Source organism: Mytilus californianus, unplaced genomic scaffold, assembly GCF_021869535.1.
Source record: "Mytilus californianus isolate M0D057914Y unplaced genomic scaffold, xbMytCali1.0.p SCAF_1, whole genome shotgun sequence".
Taxonomy (NCBI): domain Eukaryota; kingdom Metazoa; phylum Mollusca; class Bivalvia; order Mytilida; family Mytilidae; genus Mytilus; species Mytilus californianus.
This window is the reverse complement of record NW_026262581.1, coordinates 8483591-8511334: the sequence shown is the minus strand read 5'-3', so window position 1 is coordinate 8511334 and position 27744 is coordinate 8483591. Positions and strand designations below refer to the sequence as shown.

Below are 27744 nucleotides of genomic sequence, written 5' to 3'. Positions count from 1 at the left end.
AAACATAGAATAATCAAAAGAAAGATATCAGTAAGACAAACTATGATCGGACACATGATATTATATGAACAATTATATTGAAAGGGTTTAAGCTTAAACGCGGACCGCGATGAGGACACCGAAATGAACGTACACAGTAATATTAACATTACCGTTCACTCAAAGGTGGCAGCAGGGGAACTTGAGAATTAGTTTGTACAAGTACAAAGAAAACAAATATGTATTTGTATACCTGTTATTTGTACAATAGTAAGTTGATTGCAGGATAAATTATATATCTTTGTCCGATATAGTTGTAATTTGTTTATGTTGCCCCGCCGATATGTTCTTCATTACACTACGGATATCATTTTGATTGAGATTAGTTTCAAAAGGGATGAAATTGTAAAATAAAAGATTGATTGAATGATTATTGATTGCTAAGCGTCCAGTGGCAAATATTTCAATGCATGTTCAGGGCGAGATATCATTAACTTTTAATGCAATGGATAGGTACTGTAATGATCGACAAGGATAAAAGAGGAAAATTTAGACAATCACCGGGAGATAGGGGAATTGGATAATAAAGATTGTTTTCCTTGCAACCCTCCTTCCCTTGAGTGTTAATTGTTTCAAGGGCTCTTTAGCGTGCAGAGAACGTGTCACTTTCTCTACATGAGACATCGAAATTAACGTACCAATCCGACTGGATGTGACTACGTATTTCTATATTCCGCAGCCGAAAGGACGCCCCGATTTAGCAAGGGTTTTACTGCCGGAACGGGACAAATCTAAGGGATGACCATATTACTATAACCCCAGTCAAATTCAATGATCAGTGTCGGTCAGCGGAATTATTTGTATATCCTATTTTGAGGATCAGGTTTTCTGTTTACAGTTTCGGTTCATTTACATTATTTTTTATGATAAAGCTTAAACGCTTAATTTTGTCAAAAATCGTCTTTTAACGCAGTGTAAATAAAGTCAATAGAATAATGGATAGTTTTTTTTTATCATTTTTGTAGATCTTGTATTGCTGGTCATTTTTGCGGTTTTTAGTTTCTTTCTAACTATTACATTGGGGGAAATCGTCATTTCAAGGACAATTACTCATATAGGAAATCAAAGAATGGTTAAGTTATTTTGCATTTTTTAAGATCTTTTATGAGGATCATTTTGCCGTTGACAGCTGCAGAATCTATTTATCTATTAAAGTTTTCACGATAATAGGAAAAACACGTTTTCATTGGACTGATAAACAAATCTTTATTTAAGGGCAATAAGTACTATAAGGACTAATTTGAGATGGTTTTAAGTATTTAAACATTTTGTACATGTAAGTTTACTAAACATATTTCGATGTACAGTTTCTTGTATCTATTATAATTTTCACGATAATAGGCAAAAATGCTGAAATATGACCAAAATTGCTATTTAAAGCCAATAACTCCTATAATTGAATTAGTTTTCTCAGTCATGTAACATTTTTGTGAATCGTTCCAGCCTTATCGGTCATTTTGGCTTAATTATGGAGTTGATGGACACAACTTCTAAAGCAGACTCTCTACGGATGGTGCAGGCTGAGTTTGATTTCAATTAGCCCAGTAGTTACGAAATATTTACCGATTGTCAATTCACGAGCACTGTTCATGTCTATGTTCCCAAAAAGATACAATCATTATGACCATTTAAGACAATGGGTAATGCTTTCTTTTTTCTGGTATTTATTATTCTTTCGGGTTTCTAAGGCTGTTTTCAAAATATTGAATAAAGAAAACTAATACCTACCTTCTACCTGTTTAATATCATTCAGTCTAATTGTACCTTTATGATTTATATCATGTAGTGGTCTAGAATGTAGGCCATGGGCGTTCAAGAGAAAATCGGTGGATTTTACATATGGCTTTTGTCTTATCAAACACGTCCAAGGCTAGATACGAAAATCATGACATTGTTCGTTTTAAAAAGACGTTGTTCTTATACAATATAATGGTTTCTCCCTAGAAGGCTAGTTCACAACTATCTATTTATCAAACGGCTACTTCAATAAATAAATTGAAGGTTTCTTAAACACAATTTAATCATTTTGTCAATCAATTTACTTCTATATAATGATCATCTATTAAGCAAAATTAAAATTTCGTTGAAATTTATGTGTATTCTTTACCTCTAAACCACAAATTACACAAAACCTTTACGTTTATAGATACAAAGATTGACTGTACCTGTAGAATTCTTATTAAATTGTTTTTTGTTTCTTTTTTTTTAAATTTAAATCAGACCGTTGATTTTTTCTTCTTTATCTTTTCGAATTTGTCATCACAGGACCTTTTGTAGCTAACTAATCGGTGGGTTTTGCTTATTTGTTGAAGGTTGTAGTAAATTACATTCGTGTCATTTGGTCTTTAGTGGATAGTTGTCTTATTTGCAGTAATACCAAATCTCCTTATGGACAACGTTAAGATTCCATGATTATGTCCTATTCTCAGGAACTATAAGCAATTGGTCAAATATATTTGGTCAGTAGAATGACAAAGATTTACATGTCCGTCTGGCAGGGTTCATCTGACCCTGAACATAAAATAATTATATGCAAATATAAGTGAAAAAAGACCAATACTGGGTCTGGACTTGCGTCGCTGCATATGATAAATTTAAATTTTAAACTATCGGCAAACAGGAAGAAGCTGCCCGACAGATCTTAAAATTGCTCACATGCTACAACTCAACATTTTCCAACAGCAAACCAAATATAAAATCATTCCCTTTCATAGTTTTCTCGATCAAAGTGGCATGATAATTATTTCTGAAATGGTTTAAATCAAGATAGCATTACTTTTATGATAGAAATCATAGTGAGGCCCCAGATGGTTAATTTATAGATTTACCGGTATGTGATTTAACCGGATTATTTGTACTGCATGCAATAAGTCATAAAATTATAAGCTTAAACTTTTTACTTTGATTTTATCATCGAATATTTATCTGAAAGAATGACAAACTAGATTTTTCGGAACGAACGAATGGACCCGCTCGCAAAAAATATTATTTTCACGAAATTTTCAAAGTCCAAAGCCCGTCATTTCAACAAAAATCAGCGGAGCGGAACCAAAAGTAAACTCAATCTGTAACTCATCATAGTAGGCTAACATACTAAGTTACAAAATAAAACTAAAATTGACCCACAGAAGAACGTTTAATCATCTTCTTTTCCTGGCTTTCTAGTACATTAAGCCAACTATTTGTGTCATACATGTGCATATGTATGTAATAAGTATCTTCCATAGATTTGATTTTCAAAAGTTAAAATGGTGATTTATGTATCCATGGCAACATTCTGAATTTATTTACCATAAAATATTGCAAAAAGGGGCATGGAAATGTCACATATTCCCAACAATTTGGTTAAAACTAGAATTTCAATCCCTTTGAGTGATACCTTTTCTGAAACTTTTGACATTAATCTACCAAGTGAGCAAATAAAAACTGGGTGTCTTTCACCTCATTTTTTCGTAAAATTTAATCTCAAGTTCGTGCGACAAAAAGTTGGAAAAAGATATTACAATAATTTCCATACCAATGTCTGATATGGAAATGAAAATACTGACTGTCATACAGAAAACAGCCCATAATATATACATAACACAACCTTGATGTTCCTATAAACCCAATTTGAAGGCTATATTAATCTTCAGCTATCCAAAAATGAATTTTATTGCACACTAGCTTTCATATTTGAAAAATCCAAAGGGGCCAAAATGCAAAACTACACACCTAACTGTGGAGTGCTACCTAAAATTCAGCTCAATATGTGAAGGCCTTTAGAAAAAAATCTGTTTAATTGTTCGTTGCGGAATGAGGGGCAAGGGTAAAACTAAATGGCCCAGACCACATTTCAGTGTGTACACTATTGGGGGTACGCTACATGCAAGTTTGTTCACAATCAACTTAGTGGTTTTTCTGAAGGTCAAATTGTTGATGGTTGGAAATGTTACATCTATTGTAGCAACATCATTTTTTATACTATTTCATAGTTATTGCTTAATGTCTTCTACCGAACAAATCTATGCAAACATGACCAGTGGATAAATAATGAAGCTTAAAAATCCAGAGAAAAAAAAGCTTTCAATAGGGCAATCTGGTGTTAAGTAGATTATTATACCAAACAAGATAATATTGTGATACTGGGAATGTTTCTTAATAAAATTGTAATGAATGAACAATAGTTAGTCATTTGCAAGTGGTCAGTGGTGGTGTTTGTTGTTAAGACTGGTTAGTTCCTTTTAGTGAATGAAAATTAGTTTGACTTTAATTTTTTAAGTGATCAAATGACATGTTTCTAACAAAAAGAATAGCTAATGATGAAAATATTTTTTATTTATTATTTTTCTGCCATAAAATCTTTAATCCTATTCAATGTGATAGTATAGCTAAAGCAAGAGAGTTAAAAACCAAAAGAAACTTTACTTTGGTTCTGTACTCACTTAGTTTAAACTTGTATTTCAGATACCTTTATATTAGATGATGCAGCGAGAGATTTAATCAAAGGTCATAGAAATGGATTGTCTTTGTTGTCTTTTGAATTTGTTAAAATTTGACTGCTAAGCTTGTATTTTGTTTTATTTATAGGTAGTACAGTTTCAGAGAATTGAGATGCTTAACTCTCAATGTCCTGTTATTATTTGAAGAATTAGGTGTTGATGGGTGATCTCGTCACAACCTTTTTTCAGACTAGGGGCGAATTAGAGCTTGTCCTATTATATAGACACATCTCTATTGTAGACGAGTGTCTGTCTTTTGGTTATTTGTGTCATTTGGTTGCTGTCTCATTGACAAATACCTCACATTTCCTTTACTTATACTTAAATGCACATTACTTCTTCAAATCACCAGAATCGAGAATACATTTTTTTGTTTGAAAGAGTAATTGACTGATGAATATTTGTAAGTCGGGAATATGGCAGTTATCAAATAGATCGTTTCTATGTATGTTGGCGTTTGTTTTTGTTGCACTTCAGTGTTCCTGTTGTTCCTTTGTTTTCCTCTTATAGTTGATGTGTTTCCCTCGGTTTTAGTTTGTAACCCAGATTTGTTTTCCCTCAATCGATTTATAACTTTTGAACATTGGAATACTACTGTTGCCGTTATTTAGCAATGCAACATTCATTCCTTTAAAATGTCTTTTTTTATATTAATTTATTTACAGTCAAATCTGTAAATAAAGTTCACCCTCGGGACCTGATAATTCTTATCATACAAGAAAGGTGACTTTGAATTGAGGTTCAAAATGGTATTGTTAAAGGGTGAAAAGAGGGTGACCTGCTAAGACAGGTTTTCGCTTTATAAAGGTGACCTTTGAATTGAGGCTCAAAATGCATAGATATTGTTAAAGGGGGAAAAGAAATAGGTGACCTGCAAAGACAGGTTTTTGCTTTATAAAGGTAACCTTTCTAGCTGGTTCAGCTGTATCAGTTCAATTTACAAAAAAATGGTATCCTGTAAAATGAATTTATTTCTTATTTACAAATTATTTGACATACTCTTTTTAAAATAAACTTATCACATTTTTATTCACAATTTGTGATGATTTGTTATATTATATACATGCAGTGTGCATGGACAACAAAACAATATAAATAAATAACAACAAAACTGTAATAATGACATTAACATGAAGCACTACAAGAAAATTGGTCAAATTACTTTTCATCTAGGCTGATATCAAATAAGTAATACATATAACATCAGACAAACCTAATAATTTCAACAAATATCCAAATTATCTCTACTTCCCTCCATTAATACTACAACTCAGCAGTTTGAGTGTTTGGTCTTGTAAAAGATCAGTGATTGTTAACAGTTTGAGTGTTTTGCTTTGTAAAAGATCAGTGATTGTTAACAGTTTGAGTGTTTTGCTTTGTAAAAGATCAGTGATTGTTAACAGTTTAAGTATTGAGTAAGTCAGAATTGATTATTACCACTGCATGTCTGTAGGGCAACAGAAAAGAGAATAAATGGTCATTCAATACTTTCCAAAGATGTTCTTTGTGAATGCCTTGTCTGTAATATTTTTTTTAATTTTAATATAAAAGGATATTTTTCATAAAGATTCATGTAATGAAAAAGATAATATTTTTTTTCTTTATGAAATATTCTTGCATAAAATCACTTTAGGATAAGCAATCATTCAATGTTCAATGACAAAAGAAGGATACCCAAGAAGCTTGTGCCTGGTGATAAGTCTAACAGATGTGTTACTATAATGAAGCAAACTCTTGGTCCACTCTTGGAATTCCCTAATATATCCTATTTACAAGGTTCATACCCTAATTCACAAGATTAGAACACAATTCAAACTCTACAACTACATTGCTTTTGACCTTTGAGCTCATTTCATAACTTGAAATTCATACTTTAAATTTTTTGAAAAGATGGGTACAGATATTTTGGATGTTAAGGAAAAAAGGCATTTGTGATACGTTTTACATGAGGTATTATAAACAAAATATGGTGGTCTCAAAGTTCACATTAGTAGATTTAAAAACATTTTAAAGCATTACATCATATAGTATATTAAACAGTTGAAAAAAAAAACTGTACTAACAAATAAAGATTCTAAAGCATTTTCAAATTGTAGCACTTAATAAATTAATAATATAAGAAATAAATGGTTGCGACAGTCATTCTTCAAAATACTGCATCATATACTTACATAAAAAGCCAGCATACGAGAGCAGCCACATGAGACACTGCTGTTGTGCTCTATTTTTTTAATCAGAAATACAAAAAAAGCACTTTTTTTTATTTTCAAGTGTTGACCTCGTATAACATTACCTACTATCTACATAATTTGATATCTGGACAAGTACTGTAAATTCAGAAATTATTGCGAGGTTTTTATTAATGCAAATAATGCGAATTAGCGTCTATCGCAATAATAAGAACACACAACCTGATATCAGATACAAATATATGTATGCAGCTTTTCCTGAAATCGCAATAATTAATCTCGCAATTTTGTTAATTTTCCACACATCGCAATAATAAATGCATGCAATAATTTCTGCATTTACAGTAATTATTGATATATAAACTTGAATGAAAATGTATGGAAAAGGTACTAGGGACTAGTCTCAGAATCGAACAAATGATGAGGAAATTCAAATAATTCTGTTAGTGCAAAGAATTTGCTTTGTGCAGAATGGCCATTTTTTACTTTATGTATTCAACTAACATTATTTTGTGACAGCAAGTGACAGAAATTGTACATATTGGCCTTCCACATATAATGATTATAACAATTTTATACGAAGCAAAATTATGCCATTCATGTTTATCCATGCCTTCTTAGTTCATATATTGTTGTAGATTATAAACAGCTCAGAAACTTTCAGACCAAACAAAAACAAAAATGCCTAATTATGATGTTAAGAATTTGTTTCAAGCTGCATTTAAACTCATTCACTTAGTTATTTCCTTTTAATTGTGAACATGTAACTGTTCTTGCATTGAACTACTATGTTTGATAACAAGATTTGTAAAAACTTTAATACTTGACTTTTATAAATAATGTCTCTCTCATATTTAGCGTATCTATCAATCCAATGTCCATTAGATTCTGTTTTGACAAATGTTAGAATGAAAATAAAACAATTATAGTACAAAAAAAACTTTTACTTGCATTCAAGAATGTTTCTAGCCAATTATGATCTTTAACTCATTATAAATTAATTGTGGGAATAAGAGCATCAACATTAAGTAAATGTAGATATACAGCATAGAATTTCACAAAATGTCAATCTCATTAAAATTGATTATACTATGGAAGGTAATCTCAAAACTGAAAGTTGGTGAATAATATTCCAATATTATGATATAACAGTATAATGACAGAAAGTAAACAACCTTGTTTGGGGTTGGGAATGGCGTACCATAGAAGAAGATTAACAGTATAATATTTTTCTCTAATTGATGCTTAAAAATATACGATATGATGAATGATGATAAACTTTTAGGCTTAATTGATGCTGGTCGTAGCAAAAAGGGGGCTTGTATTGTATGCTGCAATGAACCATATAATCAATTTCCATGCAAGCAGTTAATTCAAGTAAATTTAGAAAAAAACAATATTTACAGATAGCTGTTGAAATAAAAATTGCTGAGGTGAAAATAATAGAAATCTGAGTCGAAGTAACCTAAATCTATATATTTTATTTCACAAGGTGTTTTTGATTTCAAATATCAAGAAAATTGGTTATCTTATGAATGGTTTGTGCAAGAATAATATAAAATTGTCTCTGTACCATTGATTTGTGTTTTTCAAACAAATAATATGTAGTGAAGACAGAATATTGGCTATTTACTAACAACTGTGGATTAACCCCATTTTTTGGGTGCACATTTTCTCTATTTCAGAAAACAGTTTATTCAGAAATTTTGCATGCATTTATTTTTGTATTTGTTGATAGTAAAAAATACAAGATAAATTATTGTGATTTAAAGAAATGTAACATAAAATAATAAAAGCATTGCAAAATTTCTGATTTTACAGTACATTAATGTTATAAATATGTTTCCTTTCTGAATACTTTGTTTACAAAACTATTATCAAAGGCGACAGGTCTTTGAAATAAGAGAAAGATTTTATGAAGGAATTTTATTTTAGATGCAACAATTTGATGAATAAAAAATTTGAGTCCCGGCCCATCCTTGCATGATATTAAAAGTATGTTATCAAATTTTAATAACAATTGACATGTATTTATTTTCAAATCGTCATCTCCTGTTTAATTCAAACAAAGGAAATGTAGAAGTAAAAGTTGACAAATACTTCACATAACTTAAATCATATTGAAATCAAATGTTCAATTGAGAAACTTAAGCTACAGCCTTCATAGCCTTTTTGTAAAAAAAAATAACATTTAAATTAACTTCTGCAAATAAACATTCATGTTTATAATGTTTCATTTAAATTCTATGGAGAGTCAAATATAGAAAACTGTATTTATAATAGAAAAAAATAACAGCTTCCATCTTTAACTTATATAATACAATATTTTCATTTAAATACACATTTTAATCAAGAAATGCACATTGAAAAGAAAATAACCACTAATAGACATAATTCAAAAAAATTTGAAACAATTAAACAATAACAATTTCTTTCAATACACATCCAAAAACATATGTACCTTTTGTCCTGGAGTCCTAATGGAAGATGATTTAGTTTTTTGAAGAAACATGCTACATATACTTGAAAATTCAAGATTTCCTTTTAGTTTAGACCTAGTTTTTAGGTGGAAGATACTTAATCTGTGACGTCACTGTGGGTGACCTGTGTGCGACCTGTGTGCTTGAAGAGTCATCAATTAAGCAAGCAAAGCGAACTTTACTGGAATAGCCAAATGCTATGAATCAATTAACAGTAATAATAATGTCATGTTTTCTGAAAACTTTGTTTCCTTTCACAAAGCGTTAACTGATTAAAGTCAATTATAAACAAAATTCAAGAATTAGGAGATATACGAAGGCTACAGTAGAACGGACTTTATGTCTTGTAATATATTCGATACTAAATCAGAATCTGTTCCTTTACCATCAACTTTAATGTCATTTTTTACCTGAAATAGATAAGAGAAAAGTGTATCCTTATTGCTTAATAATTTTATGCTTTATAATATCATGTTTGTTTTTTTTATATCTGTTTTCATTATCTATTGCAACTTTTTTGTAGGGCCTAAGTGGGAAATGATTGATTGTAGGTTGCTTAACATTCAATTGCAAATATTTCATGCATGTACAGGATGAAAGTGCGAAGTGCAAAAAGGAGGTAAACAGTTGGCATAAGAGGCAAGGACTACAATAGTTTTCTAGTGATGCATAAAATAGGGCAAAGCAACCATTGATTCCAATAAATGGGGTATAAATCGTTAAATGTTCCAAGGAATGCATAAAATAGTTTATAAATGGCCATAAGTCCAAAGATTTCTGACAACAAGAGATCTTTTAAATGCTTTGTCACTTAGATTCAAATTTAAATGATGCATTGGAAATACTTGTAAGCATATATATAAATATATGAGCTGCGTCGCCTAGAAATCGATCTTATGCAAGTGCACTTATACTTGTACATGTCAGGGTTCTCACTAAGGATTTTTGAAGGCGAATCCAGGGACTCGTCACTTGTGGCCATGGCGAGTCCAACAGTAAGAAAAAGATAATTTATTGCAATATAATTTATTATTTTAGTCTCCATGACCTAATAAAGCAATGAAAGTACATTAAATTCAGATTACTTTTAAACTTTTGCTATGAAATGATAATATGTGTGTTCAGTTTATACAAAATATTTTAATCTTGATGCATCTTTGGACTCACCAGTTTTGAAAATGGTGAGTCCAGACAGATTTTCATGAGTCCAGGACTCATGAACTCGCCTTAGTGAGAACCCTGCATGTATAAGACTTTGATTGATTTTGAAACATTCAAATACAAAATAAAAGATGAGTTTTGGTCTTATTTTGTAGGGTTTTTAAAACAACTCAATTTTCAAACAGTTACAGACTTTCCATAGTGATTTTTTTAATCTGATTTGATTTTTGATTTTTGGTGTTTTAACGCCAATTTTAAGCACCGCTTTTGGGCTATTTCGTGGCGGCCAGTTTTTATTGGTGGAGGAAGCCGGATTGCCCGGAGAAAACCACCGACCTTCTATAGGAAAACTGACAATCCACACGAGCGGGGTTCAAACTCACAACCTCAGTGTTGACTGGCTAGTGATTGCAGTAGTAACTACTTAGACCACTCGGCCACCGAGGCCCCTTTTTTTTAATCTGAAATAGGTTAACAGATGTATTGATATTTACTTGCATAAGGTCGATTTCTATCCGACGCAGCTCATATATTATTTACTGGTCTAGTGAGTCCATATTATATGTATTGCTATAATAATTCTTTCTTTCATTTGACAAAAATATGTAAAGATAAAGATGGCGTCAATAAATTAGTTATAGCATTATGTCTGTCAATAACTTGTGTTGTTGGGATGGCTGTCTCATTGGTGTTTATCCAAAAATTCCTGTTATTCAGTTTCATGTTTGCTGAATTTAATTTAAAATATTAATATTTCATTTAACCTTAATGTTTCGAACTAAGTCTATACAAAGCAAGTAAACAATACCAAGTTCAAGGAAATGTATTAATTGTCTTACCATTTTAACTAATAAACAAACAGGATGATCACGTATTGATTTACTGTACAATGAAGCACTGTCTGACACTTGTTCCACAACTGTAAAAATAAATAGTGCTAGAATATTGTGGTCACTATTTTACAAAATCTATGATATTTTGAATGGGCACTTCATAAAGTAGTGTAAATTGTTCTTTCATAAGATGAAGTAATATTATGCTTAGTTCTAAGTTCAATGTAACAACATCAAACTTTTCTTCAGATTTCTTAAATTGATGCATCACTTAATCTTCATACATATAAAGGATTATCCAATTTATATGTTTTACAAGTCTACATTTTACATAATATTGCTTTTCTGTAAGATATTGTACAACAACCACTTAAATTTGGTTATTTTATAACCACTAAAAGGCAATGGAATAAACCTTTCTTATCATGTTTTGCCTTGCCATATTCCTTCATATTTATTAAAGCTTTGTAGAAAGTATGTGTTCAATAATTTGCATACAATATATTCTTACCTCTAAAATGAAGATGAAAACATATTTTGGCTAGAATTAAAGGAAACTCTTGATCGGATGGGGTAAAACTTATTGATGATTTTTCGTTCAAGTCACCACTTCCCAATAATGATGCAAACTCGGAACTGTAATAAAAGAAAATATAGTTCTTCATTCATGTTTTTCTTTCTACTTTATTTTTACTTTTGCGAAATATATGTATTGAAAAAATGTAACTTCAAATTATATCCTGAAGAAAAGGCTGCTTCATGTATTATTAAGCTTTCCTTTAACAATGAATGCAAGGTCATTTAGGACAACCTGACCTAGCATTCATCACTGCTTATTCAATGTTTCAGAATCTAATGCATTCTTGTTAACATTTTCGAAAGTATACACCAAAACATTGTCATTGATTTATGTCCAAAAGAATGGATATTTAATCAATGAAATGACATTATTTCATTTGGGGTACAACCAATGGAATGACTTTATTTTTATTTTGAAGAACAACAAATGAAACTAGATATCATTGAGATGGGAGCCATCTCTGTGGGCCCCGCTGTGAATAATGTGTGGTAAAAAATTTGTATCTTCATTGGACATGGGGTTGTCAAATGAAACCAGTTTTTGACCTTGACCTTTGACCTAGGAAGTTGTACATAAATTATGACACACCCTCTGTTGTTGGTTTATATACATATCAAGTATAAACTTTGAACTCATAACGGTTCTCAAGATATAGAGCGGACACGATCTTTACCATAGGACATGGGGTTGTCAACTAAAACCAAAGTTTTTGACCTTGACCTTTGACCTAGGAAGTTGTACATACATTATGACACACCCTCTGGTGTTGGTCAATATACATATCAAGTATAAACTTTGAAATCATAACGGTTCTCAAGATATAGAGCAGACACGATCTTTACCATAGGACATGGGGTTGTCAACTAAACCCAAAGTTTTGTCATGATCTTTGACCTAGGAAGTTGAACATACATTATGACACACCCTCTGGTGTTGGTTAATGTACATGTCAAGTATAAACTTTGAAATCATAATGGTTCTCTAGATATAGAGCGGACACGATTTGTTACGGACAGATGGACGGACAGACTGATCACTATAGGGCAGCCACCATTCGGCGGGGCCCTAATTACCCATAGTCCTTCAGATTCTAAAATGCTCATTTTTGAGTCAATATATGTCATATTTGAAGAATGAAAGAGAGCACTGTTAATTTAATTTTTCTACTCATGGTATAAATTTAATTGCATACCTTTTGCATGGAGCACTCATAAGAAAATCACTGCATCTAAAGTTAATTTTAAAATCTAATTTTTCATGTGTGGATCCATCATCAGTCTGAAAGAAAACAATATATACGGTGAATGATATGAAAATTGTAGTCTCTTATTTGTTACAATATACCATAATTAATCTAAATATAACTGATCAAATCCAATTTCAATAATACCAAATGCATCTCTTAAGGCAACACAAACACCATAAAATCCACTTACTTTATAAAATATCTTTACAACAGTTCATACTATTTAACCATAAATGTTTGGCGAAATTATAATAAACAAGATGAAATTTCCTAATAATAACTTAATTTACATTTTATCCACCTTAAAGTTCACTTTGAGAATACCCATATAGGCATGAAACAGTATTATTTCCTTTTGTTTATGTATTAAACCTCTTTGAATATTTATGTTCAATAGAATATTCTAAATAAGACAAACATCTTGGGAGTACATATAACAACTGAATGACTCACCTTTTCCATGTAAGTTAATGTGCCTTTGAGTTTTTGAGGTATATTAATACTATCAACAGAGAAGGCAAACTGACCCTCATTCTGGGAATTAGGCAGTAAAACAAACGGGACCTTTACAGGATCTCGATGAGAACATCCAATCTAAAAACAAAACAGAAAATTAATCTTCTAAGGTATTCTTACCATACTATAAAATATTTTCTCCCAATTCTTTTTGCATTTATTATACTTTTCTATTGGTTAAAAGGCTATATATTTTAAATGACATATCCAGTTGATAACTTTTATATGAACTCCTGAGAAGAGCCTACTTAAAAAGCTCTGAGCATGCCCATAGCTTCCTCATAAAAATACATCTATGTTCCCTAAAATGGTTCTCACGAGAATGATATATTTTTTCCAAATTCAACATTGCTAAATTGTTGTTTGTGATTTCCTACAAAATCTATTTGGAATCATTAAGGAGTTTGTCATTAGAGAAACACATTCTACACTTAACCCCTGTTAATTTCCAATGGTTAAATTATAAAATTTTAAAATGCTTGCCAAGCCTCACATTTAAATATTTTGGAATATTAAACTATCTTGAGTAAATGAATGTTATAAATCAACAAGGGGGTATGGTAGAATCTATTTATAAAAGCACAGAAAACCAAGAATGTTGGAAATTACTACAATGACAAGTTTGGTGCATACCTAGATTTTTGGTCAGCAACACATTTATATATGCTGATTGCCGATAAAACCCAAGAGTTGTATTTGTATATTTTGTAATTACTTCCTAGATTTTTAAGTAATCATTATACTATAAATACATTAAAGACATTTTTTTCACTCAACTCCTTTTCCTTATTCTTGATATGTTTCTTTGTAAGGCAGTTATGACCTTCAATTGTGCAAAATCTAATGATTTTTTTCTATAAAATTAGATGAGCATTAAAAAGGTTCTGCATAAGTTCACATTTACTAATTAGAAAAATAACAATAATGAACACAACATTATACTATTCTAAGATAATCTGAGAAAGGTACAAACATGATAGCTTTTTCAAGCACAAAATACATCACCATTTGTCTACTTTTAGAAGACATTACAAACAATATCCGTAAAATTTGGATGTAAACAACTAATTTTTTGGACCAACATCTCTGGTCAAATGACTCAGAATTAAAAAGAGCTATAGGTTGCACTTCTGTAAATATAGACAATGCAATTTCAAATAGGAACTCCTTTTATGAATAAAACTGTGCCACTTTTACTATGAAGTTTCATAAAAAATTATATCCTAGAATGGAAAGCTCATATGCAATTGTTTTTGCAAAGGTCAAAGCATAAGGTTGTGCAGCATATTTTCAACATTTATATGCCTCGAAATTCTAAGAGTTTAAATTAATTCTAAAATTCTGAACTAGCCCTCCCTTAATTTTGAGTCTTCCTGAGAATTCAATTTGACCGCTATCAAACTGTATTTATACTGGTAAAATTTCCATGTTGTGTCTCTATGAGATTAAACTGGGAGATCATATCCGGGAGGTAAACAAAACAAAATATCTACGAATATTATACATCTCCCCAGATTTGTGAATCAGTGGAATTTACAAATGTGCAACCTGTAAGGTGTATATTATACTATAAAGTTACATTAAGATCTTCTATTAATAGTAAAATCCATGACACAAAAAAACGAAACCACCCTATAAATTCTGCATAAAAACATATGAATACTTACCCCTCTTATTAATTTAGCGTTAAGACTATCTAATACATTTAATTCCAAATCTTTAATCTGATTGGACGTCAGATTTGTGAACACAACAGAGACTACCACTTGGTCATGACGCTGATGACTCCCTCGGATTTCATATGTCTGAAAATAGGTTATCATGTTTAATGCCATTTCAAAAATAATAATCTCAAATGTAAACGAACCTTAAATTACATATGCAAAAAATATTACTGACTGTTGAAAGTATTTCTTTAAACATGTAATTTATTAAGGACAATGATGTAATAATATTGTTTATACGATTCTTTATAAGGCTGTCAACACATGTACCTTTAACAATCCTTCTGGCCAGCTTAAATATGTTGTGCACCAATTCAAGTATGCCTTGAGTGATTTGATTCAAACTTTTCCAAGTTGTTAAGAATGGTAGATGATTTGTAAACTTTTTGACGATTTAAAATTTTGGGTCTAACAAAGGCTGGTCTTTTTCATTATAATAGCATGGGCATATTTCCTTCTTCATCTGGTACATTTGGTTTTCCTCTATATATTAAAACATATTCACATTAAAGATAAAAAATTCTTTAATCCATCGTCCTGAACATGAATAAAACATTTGCCACTGGACGTTAAGCAACCAACAATAGATCAATTAATCTCTTATTCCGATCAAAGTTTTAATGAATTGGAGCTCATCTTCCTCTGTATCACAAAGAAGGGACACATTTTTTTTCTTAAATGGCTGTTGTACGAACAATTTTATACAACAAGAAAAGAACTGTTTGACCAAGAAATAGATTACTTACAAGTTTTAACGACTTGTTTTCTCCAAGTGTCTGATATGTTGACATTGGCTACAATTAGAAATACATGCAATATATTAAAAGCAAATTTTTTTAGAATATTTCTGGTTTCTGATAAAATATTCCTTTTTGTAATTTTTAAATGTAATATATATAAATTGAGACTAAGTATATAAATCAGGCAATTGGTTTTCTTGTCTGAATTTTTTACATTTTGTCATGTCTGGGCCTTTTATAACTTTCTATACGGTATGGATTTTGCTCATTGTTAAACCCAAGTGACCTATAGTTGCTTATATCTACCATCAGACAGTCTTACCAAATCTTCTTATTTTTATAAAGAGAAACTAGAACGCACCCTCGAAATCACGGGCATTTAGAGCGTGGTTGAAAGTATGTAAACTGTTGTAGGATGAATTTTTGTAAAAGATTTTATGACTGGAGAATTTCAGGAAAGGTATCAAAAGTTTCTTAAACATGAACTGATGTCAATATAACATTTTGAATTTTTCACCAGTTCAAAATATTGGATGTAAATCTAAAGAATGTCAACGAAAAGGTCAACTATTTGTAGTAACATGAACGCACAATTTTTAGGACTGTTTAAAATTACACAGAATTTTGGTAAATTTACAAACAACCCTTAATTCCTAACTTGATTACATACAATGTTTTGGGTATCTGAGCTACAGGAACCGGTATCAAAACATTCCTTCGGACCCTGGAAGCAAGAAAAATCCGATTTCTTGGGACCCCTGAAACCGGTATATAATCATGTTTTATTTAAGAAATAATTCATGCAAGCCATAGATTTGTTGAAAATTTTCACATGGCCAGAGTTGTTATATTGGAATTTTGCATAAGCAAGGGATAAAATAAACGAATATACCGACCCATGCCATGTGAAAATGAAAACAAATCTTAGAATGCATGAATTATTTTGATGTTTGTAAATTTACCAAAATTCTGTGTAATTTTAAAGTCCTAAACGGAAAGTCTTGTCTATGACTTAATAGTCCGTCCGATGGCGGAAACAATATCTGGACGCCTTTATTTTTGTTTTCCTCCCAAAATAACCCAAATGGAATAATCATAAGTGAGGATGACAAATGCGACTATGCATGGTACCTATTGGACACAGAGGCATGATGATTAATTTATTGTGGAAGGAAGAGAAGCGACACACAAAGTGAGTCTTCTCATTTCATAGCATAGATGCTCGATTACAGAATGGACAGGTGACTATTGTATTAGCTATATAATATCCTGCTCGTAATATAGGCTAGCTAATTTGAATCCATATACTGTTCGTCCACTTCATGCACAGTTTATTATATCTAGTACAATAATTACTGTACACAATTGTCTTGTGAAATTAAACATCCTTTGACCAATTTGTCCTTCTTCATGAAATTAACCTAAAAACTCAAGTCTAAATTCTTCAATAAAAAAACTTACAGGAAATTGCACATTGATAGGAGTATCCATTTGTGATGGAGAAACTTGTTCTTTTGATGGAGTAGTTATACCCTCGGCTACTTCATAATCAGCCCTCAACAATTTCTTCTTATCTCGTTTTTCTTTTTTTCCCTTTTTAACATTCTTTTCTTTCTTCTTTTTTGGCTTCTACAACATTTTATCAATACATCACAAAATAGACTTTACCAAAGTGTGAATTTTTTGGTTTTTTTAAAGTTAAAACAATCTTGCATACATTAGAATTATCATACTGTTGAACAATAAAATTCAAGCTTCCATACATTAGAATGAGTATACTGTGAAAATTTTATGTTATTTACTATAAATTATGTTGTTCCTACAAGAACTTACTTTAGTTTCCTGTTCGTCATCACTAGCGACAGTAATGACAGGCGTAGGTCTAACATCATTCTCCATTGTTTTCTCTGATTTGGAAGAACTTGGAGTATCATTTTTAGACAACCAGAAATCAAGATCATCAGTCTGGAAAAAGAATTATCTTCGTTAAACACAACTAAACAGAAGTCTTCTATATTAAACCAGGGCCTAATCGAGGATTTTGAAGAGGGAGAAGTGACTTCTCCTTCCAAGAGAGAGAAGGGAGAAGTGGTCAATTTTTTGGAGAAGTGAGATTCCATTACCGTTTCGGTTGCATAGTGTTTTCGTGCTTATCACTAAGGAAATTGTTTTATATTCAATAAAAGATATACTTGCAGTTTTTTTCATATGTTATTGTACACAATGTATATATAGAAAGTTCTTAATAAAAAGGTTTTGACAATATATAGTTGTTATTTATTTATTGATACCATTGTGTTCTAAATAAAATTTGTTGATTGGGACACGAAGGAGTAGCCTAGTAATATTGATTATGATGCATTAAATTCATGTGCATCTGCCTCAATATATTGATTTTTTTAAAGTCCAGAAAAAATATAACTCCCAGTTTACCTGATGAATTTCACATGACTAGGAATTTAATTTATATCACCACTTGTCATTATTTTGTAAAACAATAATGTCCAGGACATTATGTTAGTTGTAAATTGAGATTATCGTTAAATTTTGTAAGTCTATAAATGAAAATATCTTTCAATTGCATATTAATTATCCGACAAAGAGCTAATTTCTATCAGTTTTTTAAAATATCATCCATATCAACGAAATGGTCGTGAGAAAAAAATCCATCGCTGATCACAACCTGGTCGAGTGTAGTACGTTTGCAATCACATTATCCATCAGCAGTCTTTCTACCTTTTATATTTCAATTTTTATTCAATCAATATAACAAATCTACCGTTAATTCCCACCTTTTACCGACCGAATAGTAAAATTGATCGACTCGTGTAAGTTATAAAATAAAACAAATCAGCTGAGTGATTACGCAACATCCTGAGATGAAAATCATCGTTAAAATGATAACTTAAACAGACGGTCAGTTTTCCGTTTGAATAGTTTTGAAAGTTCTATCCGATGATGTTCAAAGTCGCCGTTGTATTCATTTAATTTGATCGTTGACAGTATTAGTCCTGGGTCGTTTGAAAATCTCGATTTTCCTTGTCAGTCGCCATTTTTTTTTACCTGTGAGAATTGTCAATCACAAGTTGTCTCCCTTTTACCGATTTTGATAGCAATTTGACTTCGCTATGAAGTCAGTCGGCCGGCGAGATTTAGCGATTTTCAAAATTCTTTGGCGACTTAAATCGTCATTTCGCCGGCAAGATTATGGCCTGCTAAACTATGTTTTATTTAATTCTACATCAAATTTTGTACCGAAATATTTCTGCTTCAATTCTACCACAGTATAATCATGTTTCAATTATACAACAGTATAATCAATTTCTGCAAATTCAGAAATTTTTGCGATATTTTTGTTATTTTGAAATTGTAATAGGGTATGTTTCACCAAACTAAAATTTAACATTTCTAAATTTTTTACAGCAATATTTGCATGCAACATCTCCTTATATCGCAATAATTAATCCAATTATTTAATAATGGTAATAATAAGTGTATACAAAAACTTCTCAATTTACAGTACCCTATCATTCTTATTTTTACCGCTATCCTCGTCCCTTCATACTCTTACTTTTAATGTGAAGGTTTTCTTTAGACTGTTTTGGCTGTCATGTTTAAGACTGTTTTGGCTGTCATGTTTAAGACTGTTTTGGCTGTCATGTTTAAGACTGTTTTGGCTGTCATGTTTTAGACTGTTTTGGCTGTCATGTTTAAGACTGTTTGCTTTTTATGCTCTCAATAAGTTTGTTTACCTTTTCTTCCTTACATTTTGCAATGATCATACATGATTTTCTCTATTCATAGCATTTTTTCGAGATAATAGACATATTTGATATAATGTTATAAAGGGACATAACTAGAGAACTGTAAAAGTGACGCCACCCAAATTTGAACTAAATCTTGCGTTTTATAGTTATAAGCAATGTGTATGAGTTTCATAACATTTGGTTGAGGAAAACTAAAGCTAGAGAACAGAAACAAAAAATTCAGCAACATAAGTGGAGCACATAAAAATTGGCAGTTGTGAGCATGCCAAATGTTTTTTTTCTATTATCTATCCATTTGAGGAAAGATCTCTCCAGCTACAATCTTGATTTTACCTTATCAGATTTTTCTTTCTGAGGTTCTGGTGATTCTGCAGTTGCCTGGTTACTAGGGCCATTTGCTACAACCTCCATTTCTGGAGTGTTCTCATTTTCTTCGGCAATAAGAAGACTTGATTCTTCTTTCTTTTTCTTCTCTTTCTTCTTTGATGACTGTAAAATTAAAAGCAATATACTGCAATTCTTCCCAAAATGTCTAAAATAAGGTATAACATTAATGGAGTTAAGCACAGTGAACAAAAACAATGTCAAAATGACAGCAAACTAGGTTTTCCTTACATTTGTTAGTGTCATTGAAAGGCAATCAAGGGCCATAATTCCTAAACAGCATAAGCGGAATTGTCACATTTGACCTCTGTTACAACTTAACAGTGAAATCTGTCAAAACCAAAACATGTGGAACTGCAAAGCTGTCAATATTTAACTCTTGTATGCAGACATATCATTATATTCTTTAGTAATATAACTTATGAAGACAGTACACATGTTAGATTGGAACATAATCTACCATCCTAGGTGATCAATTTGGACAGTATCACTGTATTTACCTTTTATTTAGATCAGTATTGATGGATAGATGTTGAACTAGTAGCAGGTAATCTTTCAAGAATATTCAGGATCAAGAAAAATGCAAATGTGATTGACTATAAACACTGATTTGCAATAGATCTATATACCCAGCATTTTAATCATGCTAGCCCCACTACAGTATCATGCCACAGAAAGAGATGTCATCCCAAACTGACTTTTTTCTGACTCCAAGCCAGACAGACTTTGTTCATTCTCTTAATTCCATTTGCCAAGTGTAGCTACAAATACCTATTGTAGTCTTTGATTTATCTTGCTAAGGATATATGTCATGACCTCCTGTATCAGAGCTGAAACCCTACCACAGAGCCACTTGATGATGAGTATTTAATACTCTTTATTCTTTTAATTATATATAAGTTCCAATTTTTGTTGAGTAAGGAAACAATTCTGAAGAAAGCTGAAAATACTTTCCACTTGTTGCTGTTAACAAAGGCGCCTATAGGTCAATGCTTCAGTTAGCTTCTCCCCTCATTTAATACAAGACAGTAAGCATTACATACAAATTAAGAAAGCCATGGTATTGTACCTATTGAATATACAAGACTTACTGTGGATTTATTATTATTCCTGGGATACCAATTTCCATGGATTTTGTAGGTAGATGTAAACCACTAATTTAAAGGTAAAAAATTGCTATAGGCCTTAATGAAGACTTCAGAAAAACCATGAAATCAAATATCCATGAAAATCAAGTATCCATGAAAATTGAATTATTCCTCAATCTATAATAATTGGTATTCACAAAATAAAGGAATCCATAGGGTAGGGAAAGAATGACTGATTAAAATATCTACACCAGATATCAGAATATGTAAGTTTCTGTGTTATTCATGCTTACCTTTTCTTTGCCTTCTTTTCTATGTTTTCTTCTTTCCTCTCTATCCTTCCTGTGTTTTTTCTTTGGTTTCTCTTCATCCAAGTGATCACCCTGGTTATCGAGTACCACCCTATGTGTTGGTACTGGTATTATCTCATCATCTCTTAATGGCCTTTCAAATAAAATAATGTGTTGTATAACAATTCATATTTTGTTTATTATTTTATATATATATACATGGATATGACTAAGTAATACCTTCATATATCCATATCAGTTTTTTTTTCAGAATCTACACATCCTTTATTTGAAGAGTATAACACTAAGGTATGGTTTTTGTCTGAAAGTTTTATATCTGGATTTTTGTTGACACTGATCTCCAAGCCATCAAAGTGGAATACTAATTTCAGGATTTTTCCATTATTGAGTCTGATTTTTGTCATCCATTTATCTATCACAATGTACACCTTTCTTATTTTAGAATTTCTTCCATATTAAATATGAATGTTGAATCATCCATAATACACAAGCTCATTAAAATATATGACCTGAAAAAGTTCATACCCAGAGGGTATAATAAAAGTGTAAAATATCATCAAACAGGAATAGACTCCCTGACAAAAATAGCAGTACAATTCAACAACATTAACTTCCAGACCTGATATCAAATCACTCCTTTATAAAGAAGTTGAGTAATATTTTTACGAAAGGTTATATGCTCAATGGCTTTAACAAAAATACAAAGCATTGTTAAATAGAAAGTGACTGCATGGCAGATCATAATATTGTTTACACAGTACCATTCAATATTATAAAAATCCAGACAAAATATTGAATCATTCCATAATACACTAGCTGATTAATATGTAAATAAAGTTATGGACCAAAAACAATTTTATCATAGACAGACAGACAGACAGACCTTTTCACAAGAAAAATCCAGTCTACCACCCATGAGTGGGTATTACCTATTATTGATTACACACAAAGTGGCTGGTTACAAGATAAAAATACTTACATGTCCAAATCCATGTCTAACTTTTTAAATTGATCATTTGGTCTGTCATCATCTTTGTCAGAATCTACTGTGCCCTGCAAAATTCAGATGAAATAATAAGTTAAAATCCTTATTCTATTGTAACATTTTGATTTATTATTTTTGCACACATGTATTGTTTAAACTTAAAAGAATTGAAACTTGGAGGTGTTCTGATTGACATTTAAGTCTGGGAAAAAATGGTTTATTTATTAGTGGAAATTTGGCTTTGAACTAGCTTTCAGTAATTAAAAGTACTCTTAGATCAGTGCTTAGGGAATGTTGTCTTTTAGTTAGTTGTATTTGAGCTTAGTATTGGTCTAATGAGTCAATCACTTTCTTATTTCATAGTTTGTTCTTATGTTGTGCTGCTACACCACTGCTCCAGATTAGGGGAGGGTTGGGCATTCACAAATATGTTTTACCCTGCTACATTCTTTATGTGTTGGTCCTAAGCCAGAAACCTGTTCTCCAGTGGCTGTCCTTGGTTTGCTCTCTGCCTTATTTGTTTGTGTACATTGCTGTAGTATAAGTCAGGTCTTTAGTTTTTCTCTTATGAATTGTTTTAAATTTTGTCAAAAATCCAGGCTAACTTTAAATCCTGTTCTAAAAAATGAATCAATGAGGTATTTCAAGAAGAAAATCATACCTCTGGCATATCAACGACAGTACTGACTTCATGAGCAGGTTGTATGTCTTCATCAGAATCATCTTGTACATGCTTCTTCTTCTTACGTCTTGACTTTTTATCTTTTTTTGAGGGTTTAGACGAGCTGTTGAGTTGTAGATATTTATCTGATGATGAAAGACCTAAAGTATATATATGAATATTGCTACAATTCTTTTTTTTTTTTTGATAAAGCTATTATTTGTAAATAATAAAAAATAATTATCTTTCAATCTTATATTGGTTCATTCAACAGGTAAAATATTGTCTTCAAACTGGTTCAGCACTAGCTTGATTTGTGAAAAGAAAATCAGAACTGTCAATAATATAAAAGACCTAGATTAAACATTTATATGATATCAGAATATTGTAATGAGATGAGACACTCATATCTAGGAGCAGGGACAGAAATACTTACAGCCACTTCCATTATATAACAATTTCAACTGTCTAGAGTGTACTTAACCCAGTTCACAATTTTAATTCATTGGACTGCATTTAGTTTTCAATCAAATGCCTTCTTTGAAAACTTTTATTAATGTAAGGAATGAAGAGTTTCTGATAAACTATTGACAAGAGGTCTGTTTTTTATAATACTTTTTGACAGCTAAGGATAAAAACTTAGCTAGTATAATCAGATGTCCAGAATCATGTTCATGAAATTGCATGTCTAGTCAGAACATAATGTTTCCAGGATGCATGTGCATATTTTTATGAGGACCCTTATGATGTAAATGTAGGCTTTACCTGGTACATGTAATGGCACAGATAAATCTATCTGTGATAATGGAATGTCTTCTGAATTACCACTATCCGACCTCTGAAAACAAATGTTAAAGGTTTTAAATTTTTATCATAGTGTCAAGGTAAATATAATGAATTATAAACAGCTAATAATCCACAAAACTTAAATACTATCAAAATACAAAATCTACATAAATTTAAAGTGATATATCCAAGTGTTATAAGAGCTATTCCTGCTATATTCTGCTAAGAACCTATGAATAATTATTAAATCCAACTAGAGAGGTGATCTAGTGCCTGCAGCACACGAGAGATCATATTACTGGAAATGACAGATTTTAATATCCAGAAACCACAAAATTTTGAATGTTTCCAACAATTTAGAACAATTACTCTGTAACAGTAAAAGTGAAACGACCAAAATTGAACGTAACCTGTCTTAAGGGGTCCAAAACATTAAAAGTTTAAACTAATTTTCAAAAGGAGGGAGTTCTCTATATTTTTCATCTGGAAACCATGCATGAGGGACAGACAAATGGAAATGAGGATTCCTATATACCCCTACTCTGTCCACCAGTTGTTTTCATGAAAATTTCATTTGTTCACATTAGAATGTATATTTGGTAATAAAAAAAAAAAAATATATTGTTATATTAAACAATTATGTTACATTGTCACCTCCACCATCTGACCCACTGATTTCAAAGTCACCTGATATCAACCAAATGACCAATGGATTTATGCTAAGATTTGTGACAAAAATCAAATTTGAGTAAAAAAATAAGTATTTATCTATATACTTGATGTCAATACTTTGAAGGTAAATTATACATCAATATAGTTTTTCCTACCTTTGGTTTACTGTCTACTTTTAAGTAATGTGGATTATGCATCTGTTCAACTTTTCTTTGTTCCCGTCGCTAAAATGAAACAAACAAAAAATACAATAAATTTACAGGTGATCTTTTACAGATATCCAAATATGACAAGAATGCAAGCATTGTCCTACTAAGCATATCCCGAAAACAGAACTCAAAGTATCGGAAAACAGGAAGTGTCTGACACATTCAAAAAGGGAAAACAAAATGTTGAACTGCTGACTAAATATGAAAATCAATGTGGTCTATAAGTTGTTAGAAAAATGTGACAATAAATTTAAAGTTTATTCAACATGTGGAAAAAAATTAAAAGTATCTGCAAACAGAAAGTAGGTATCTAACAGGTCTGAAAAGCTTACACAGGTTACAATTCATCGCTGTCAAGCTACTGACCAAATAAGGGGGCCAGTATTTCAGTAGTTTCTTAGAAAAGTGTGACGAAAATATTTTTTGGACGACTGGATAAACAGACAAGGTGTTTGCAATAAAGTCACCATTTCTAGAGTGGGGTATAATTTTATGAAAACAAAGTTCTAAATTTATTCAATCACCAGATTTATCACTTAGGGCTGTACCAATTGAATTCACCCAGGAAGGGTGGGGCTCCTGAAATTAAATTAGCTTTAAGTGTACTAAAACTAATGTTTTCTATTCATCCATCCATTCGTCAACAGATGTTACTCCAATAGAGAAACAAACACATTCTAGTACTGAAAAAGTATTATGAAAAATACAAATAAAAATATATATATATAGTTAATGGGTGGGTGGAAATTTTAACTATTTTCAAAATATCAATTTTCTTTTTTTTTGGGGGGTGGGGGATGGGCTGATCTATGAAACCCATGACGACAGACAATAACAGATGCCAAATGATGGCAGCTAATAAAAAGAACAAATTAACAATACCTACCACTTCTAATTCTTCGTCTGTTGGTTCTACATATGCCTTCTTATCATTATGATAACTGTATTCACTTCTGAAAGAAAGGCAAATTATTATTTTTTAAGATATTCTGATTTACACTAGTCTTTGAACCTAAACAGCCATCCTTTCTGAACCAACAAACAGACTAAAAATAAATTCTTGCACATCAGTATTTTTTTGTAAATTCAGAACTGTTTTGAAACAGCATTGATTGCTGTTAATTTGTTCAGTATATTTGCAGAGTGCTGAGATGCTGTTATTTACTAGTGCTTACCAATTAATAATAAACTGCATGAAAAGTAATTGCAAAGTTCTGGACTGACTGCATGCCAAATGAGGTAAAACTAATGAATTTAACATAAATAGTATCTGTAAAGTAGTTTAAAATATCAGAAGACTTCTCACTTTTATAATTAAGTATTTCAGACTTTGTAAAGATTAAAATGGATGATCTAGACTAAAATTTAAGTTCTAATTGCCTGGATAGGCTTAAATTATACTTTTGTATTTAAAAGATGTAATATATATCCCCCTATTTTGCATTTACTACTTTGCCTGGTTTAATCAGGTACCAAACAGTTTATTATGTTTTATTATGTTTTACCTGTGGTCCTCATGGTTGAAGGTAAATATTGATGCTCTAACTGGTTCCTCATCTGAACTTTCTGCGGGAGGACGGTTGATCCATTTATCTAAATCTAACCTAAATAAGAACATTTAATCATGATTTTGACAAATTCAATTTTAAATGTGGAAGTAGTAACAAAATCCGGTTATTGCATGAGCATGTTGACAGTTTGTATAGTTTTAAGTACATCAAAAATATTGAACGAGGTTCCTTTCAAATTGTATATCAATAATGTTTTCCAAAAGAAAAAAATATATAAAGTTTTCATAGTGTACAAGCTTTCCCTATTTCTTGGTATCTGAATGGTAGCTGTTAACAATACAGAATATCTGTTATTGGTTAATCTGCCTAATCTACCAGTAATTTTATTTCAATGTCATATTATCTAAAGCTGCTATAACTATTAGTATTAAGGAAAACAACTAGTAGCCATTGGGCTGTTGGCAATCCTCTCTTAAATAAATAAAACATTAAACTAACATTTGCTTTAGTTATATACATTCTAAATGTTGTTTTTTTTCAAATTACCAAAACATTATTTTTGACGTTCATTGAACCTACCCTTCTGGTACTGGCACTTTCTTTTGTGCCCTTTCTGCTACTGGATTTAATGCTCCAGAAAATAAGGCAACAACTTCTTCTCCTACTTTGGTCTCTTTGTCCATTAATTTGACTACATATTTTACTAACTGTAGTATACAACAAGCCTAAAAATATATATAACTTAAAACATTAATTTCACATCCAATAAAGGGTCCTTTAGATTACTTGTCAGTTTTCTTATGCTAATATAAATAGTTTTAGATACCTTACTTCTCATAAAACCATACAAGAACAAAGGTAACAGAAGAGTTAAAATAAAAATAAAAATACATAAAAAATAAACGAAAAATTAATGGATTAAAATGTTGATGGTTATCAATATTAATACTAGGTGAGTTAAGATTTTTTCCCTACAGCTTTCTGTTTTTACATTTTCTAATCTAAATCTTCATAAAAATAACAAGATAGTAAGAATGCAGATGAGACAACTATCTATCAAAGATAAAAGAATGTAAACTATGTGCCTTACCCTTTCTTGAACCTCTAAATCTGAACTTTGTACATGAGCCTTACCCTTTCTTGAACCTCTAAATCTGAACTTTGTACAAACATAGGTAATTTCTCTAACATCATTTGTGTGGCTTCCTTCACAGTGTCGTTATCATCCTCATCCTCAGCTTCCTTCACTATTCTAGCGTACAACTTAGGGATGTTTTGTACATAAACACTTTGTATATGACCAGGAAGGGAGGTAATCTTTGGTCGCAGCATAAATTCTAATGTTTCTTTGGGATTCTTTAAATATCTGTGTTAAGATATT

General features: G+C 31.1%; 1 protein-coding gene across 3 annotated transcripts in view; it reads right to left on the bottom strand.

Moving 5' to 3' along the window:
- Positions 1–5473: 5473 nt before the first annotated feature.
- The window catches only part of LOC127698672 (AP-3 complex subunit delta-1-like), a 57860-nt gene continuing 35589 nt past the window's right edge, over positions 5474–27744 (bottom strand). For 2 of the 3 annotated variants that reach the window (XM_052202274.1, XM_052202291.1), the window contains exons 16-34: positions 27498–27729; positions 26943–27088; positions 26358–26456; positions 25739–25805; positions 24799–24867; positions 23951–24023; positions 23186–23346; positions 22519–22592; positions 21522–21672; positions 20090–20245; positions 17823–17954; positions 17451–17618; positions 15996–16043; positions 15193–15330; positions 13463–13603; positions 12956–13041; positions 11695–11819; positions 11190–11269; positions 5474–9599 (exon numbers count right to left, since the gene is read on the bottom strand). In XM_052202274.1, the coding sequence (XP_052058234.1) occupies positions 9510–9599; positions 11190–11269; positions 11695–11819; positions 12956–13041; positions 13463–13603; positions 15193–15330; positions 15996–16043; positions 17451–17618; positions 17823–17954; positions 20090–20245; positions 21522–21672; positions 22519–22592; positions 23186–23346; positions 23951–24023; positions 24799–24867; positions 25739–25805; positions 26358–26456; positions 26943–27088; positions 27498–27729 (2236 nt within the window). In that variant the 3' untranslated portion in view covers positions 5474–9509. The remainder of the gene's footprint in view (positions 9600–11189; positions 11270–11694; positions 11820–12955; positions 13042–13462; positions 13604–15192; positions 15331–15995; positions 16044–17450; positions 17619–17822; positions 17955–20089; positions 20246–21521; positions 21673–22518; positions 22593–23185; positions 23347–23950; positions 24024–24798; positions 24868–25738; positions 25806–26357; positions 26457–26942; positions 27089–27497; positions 27730–27744) is intronic. The other variant, XM_052202282.1, reaches the window with a different exon arrangement.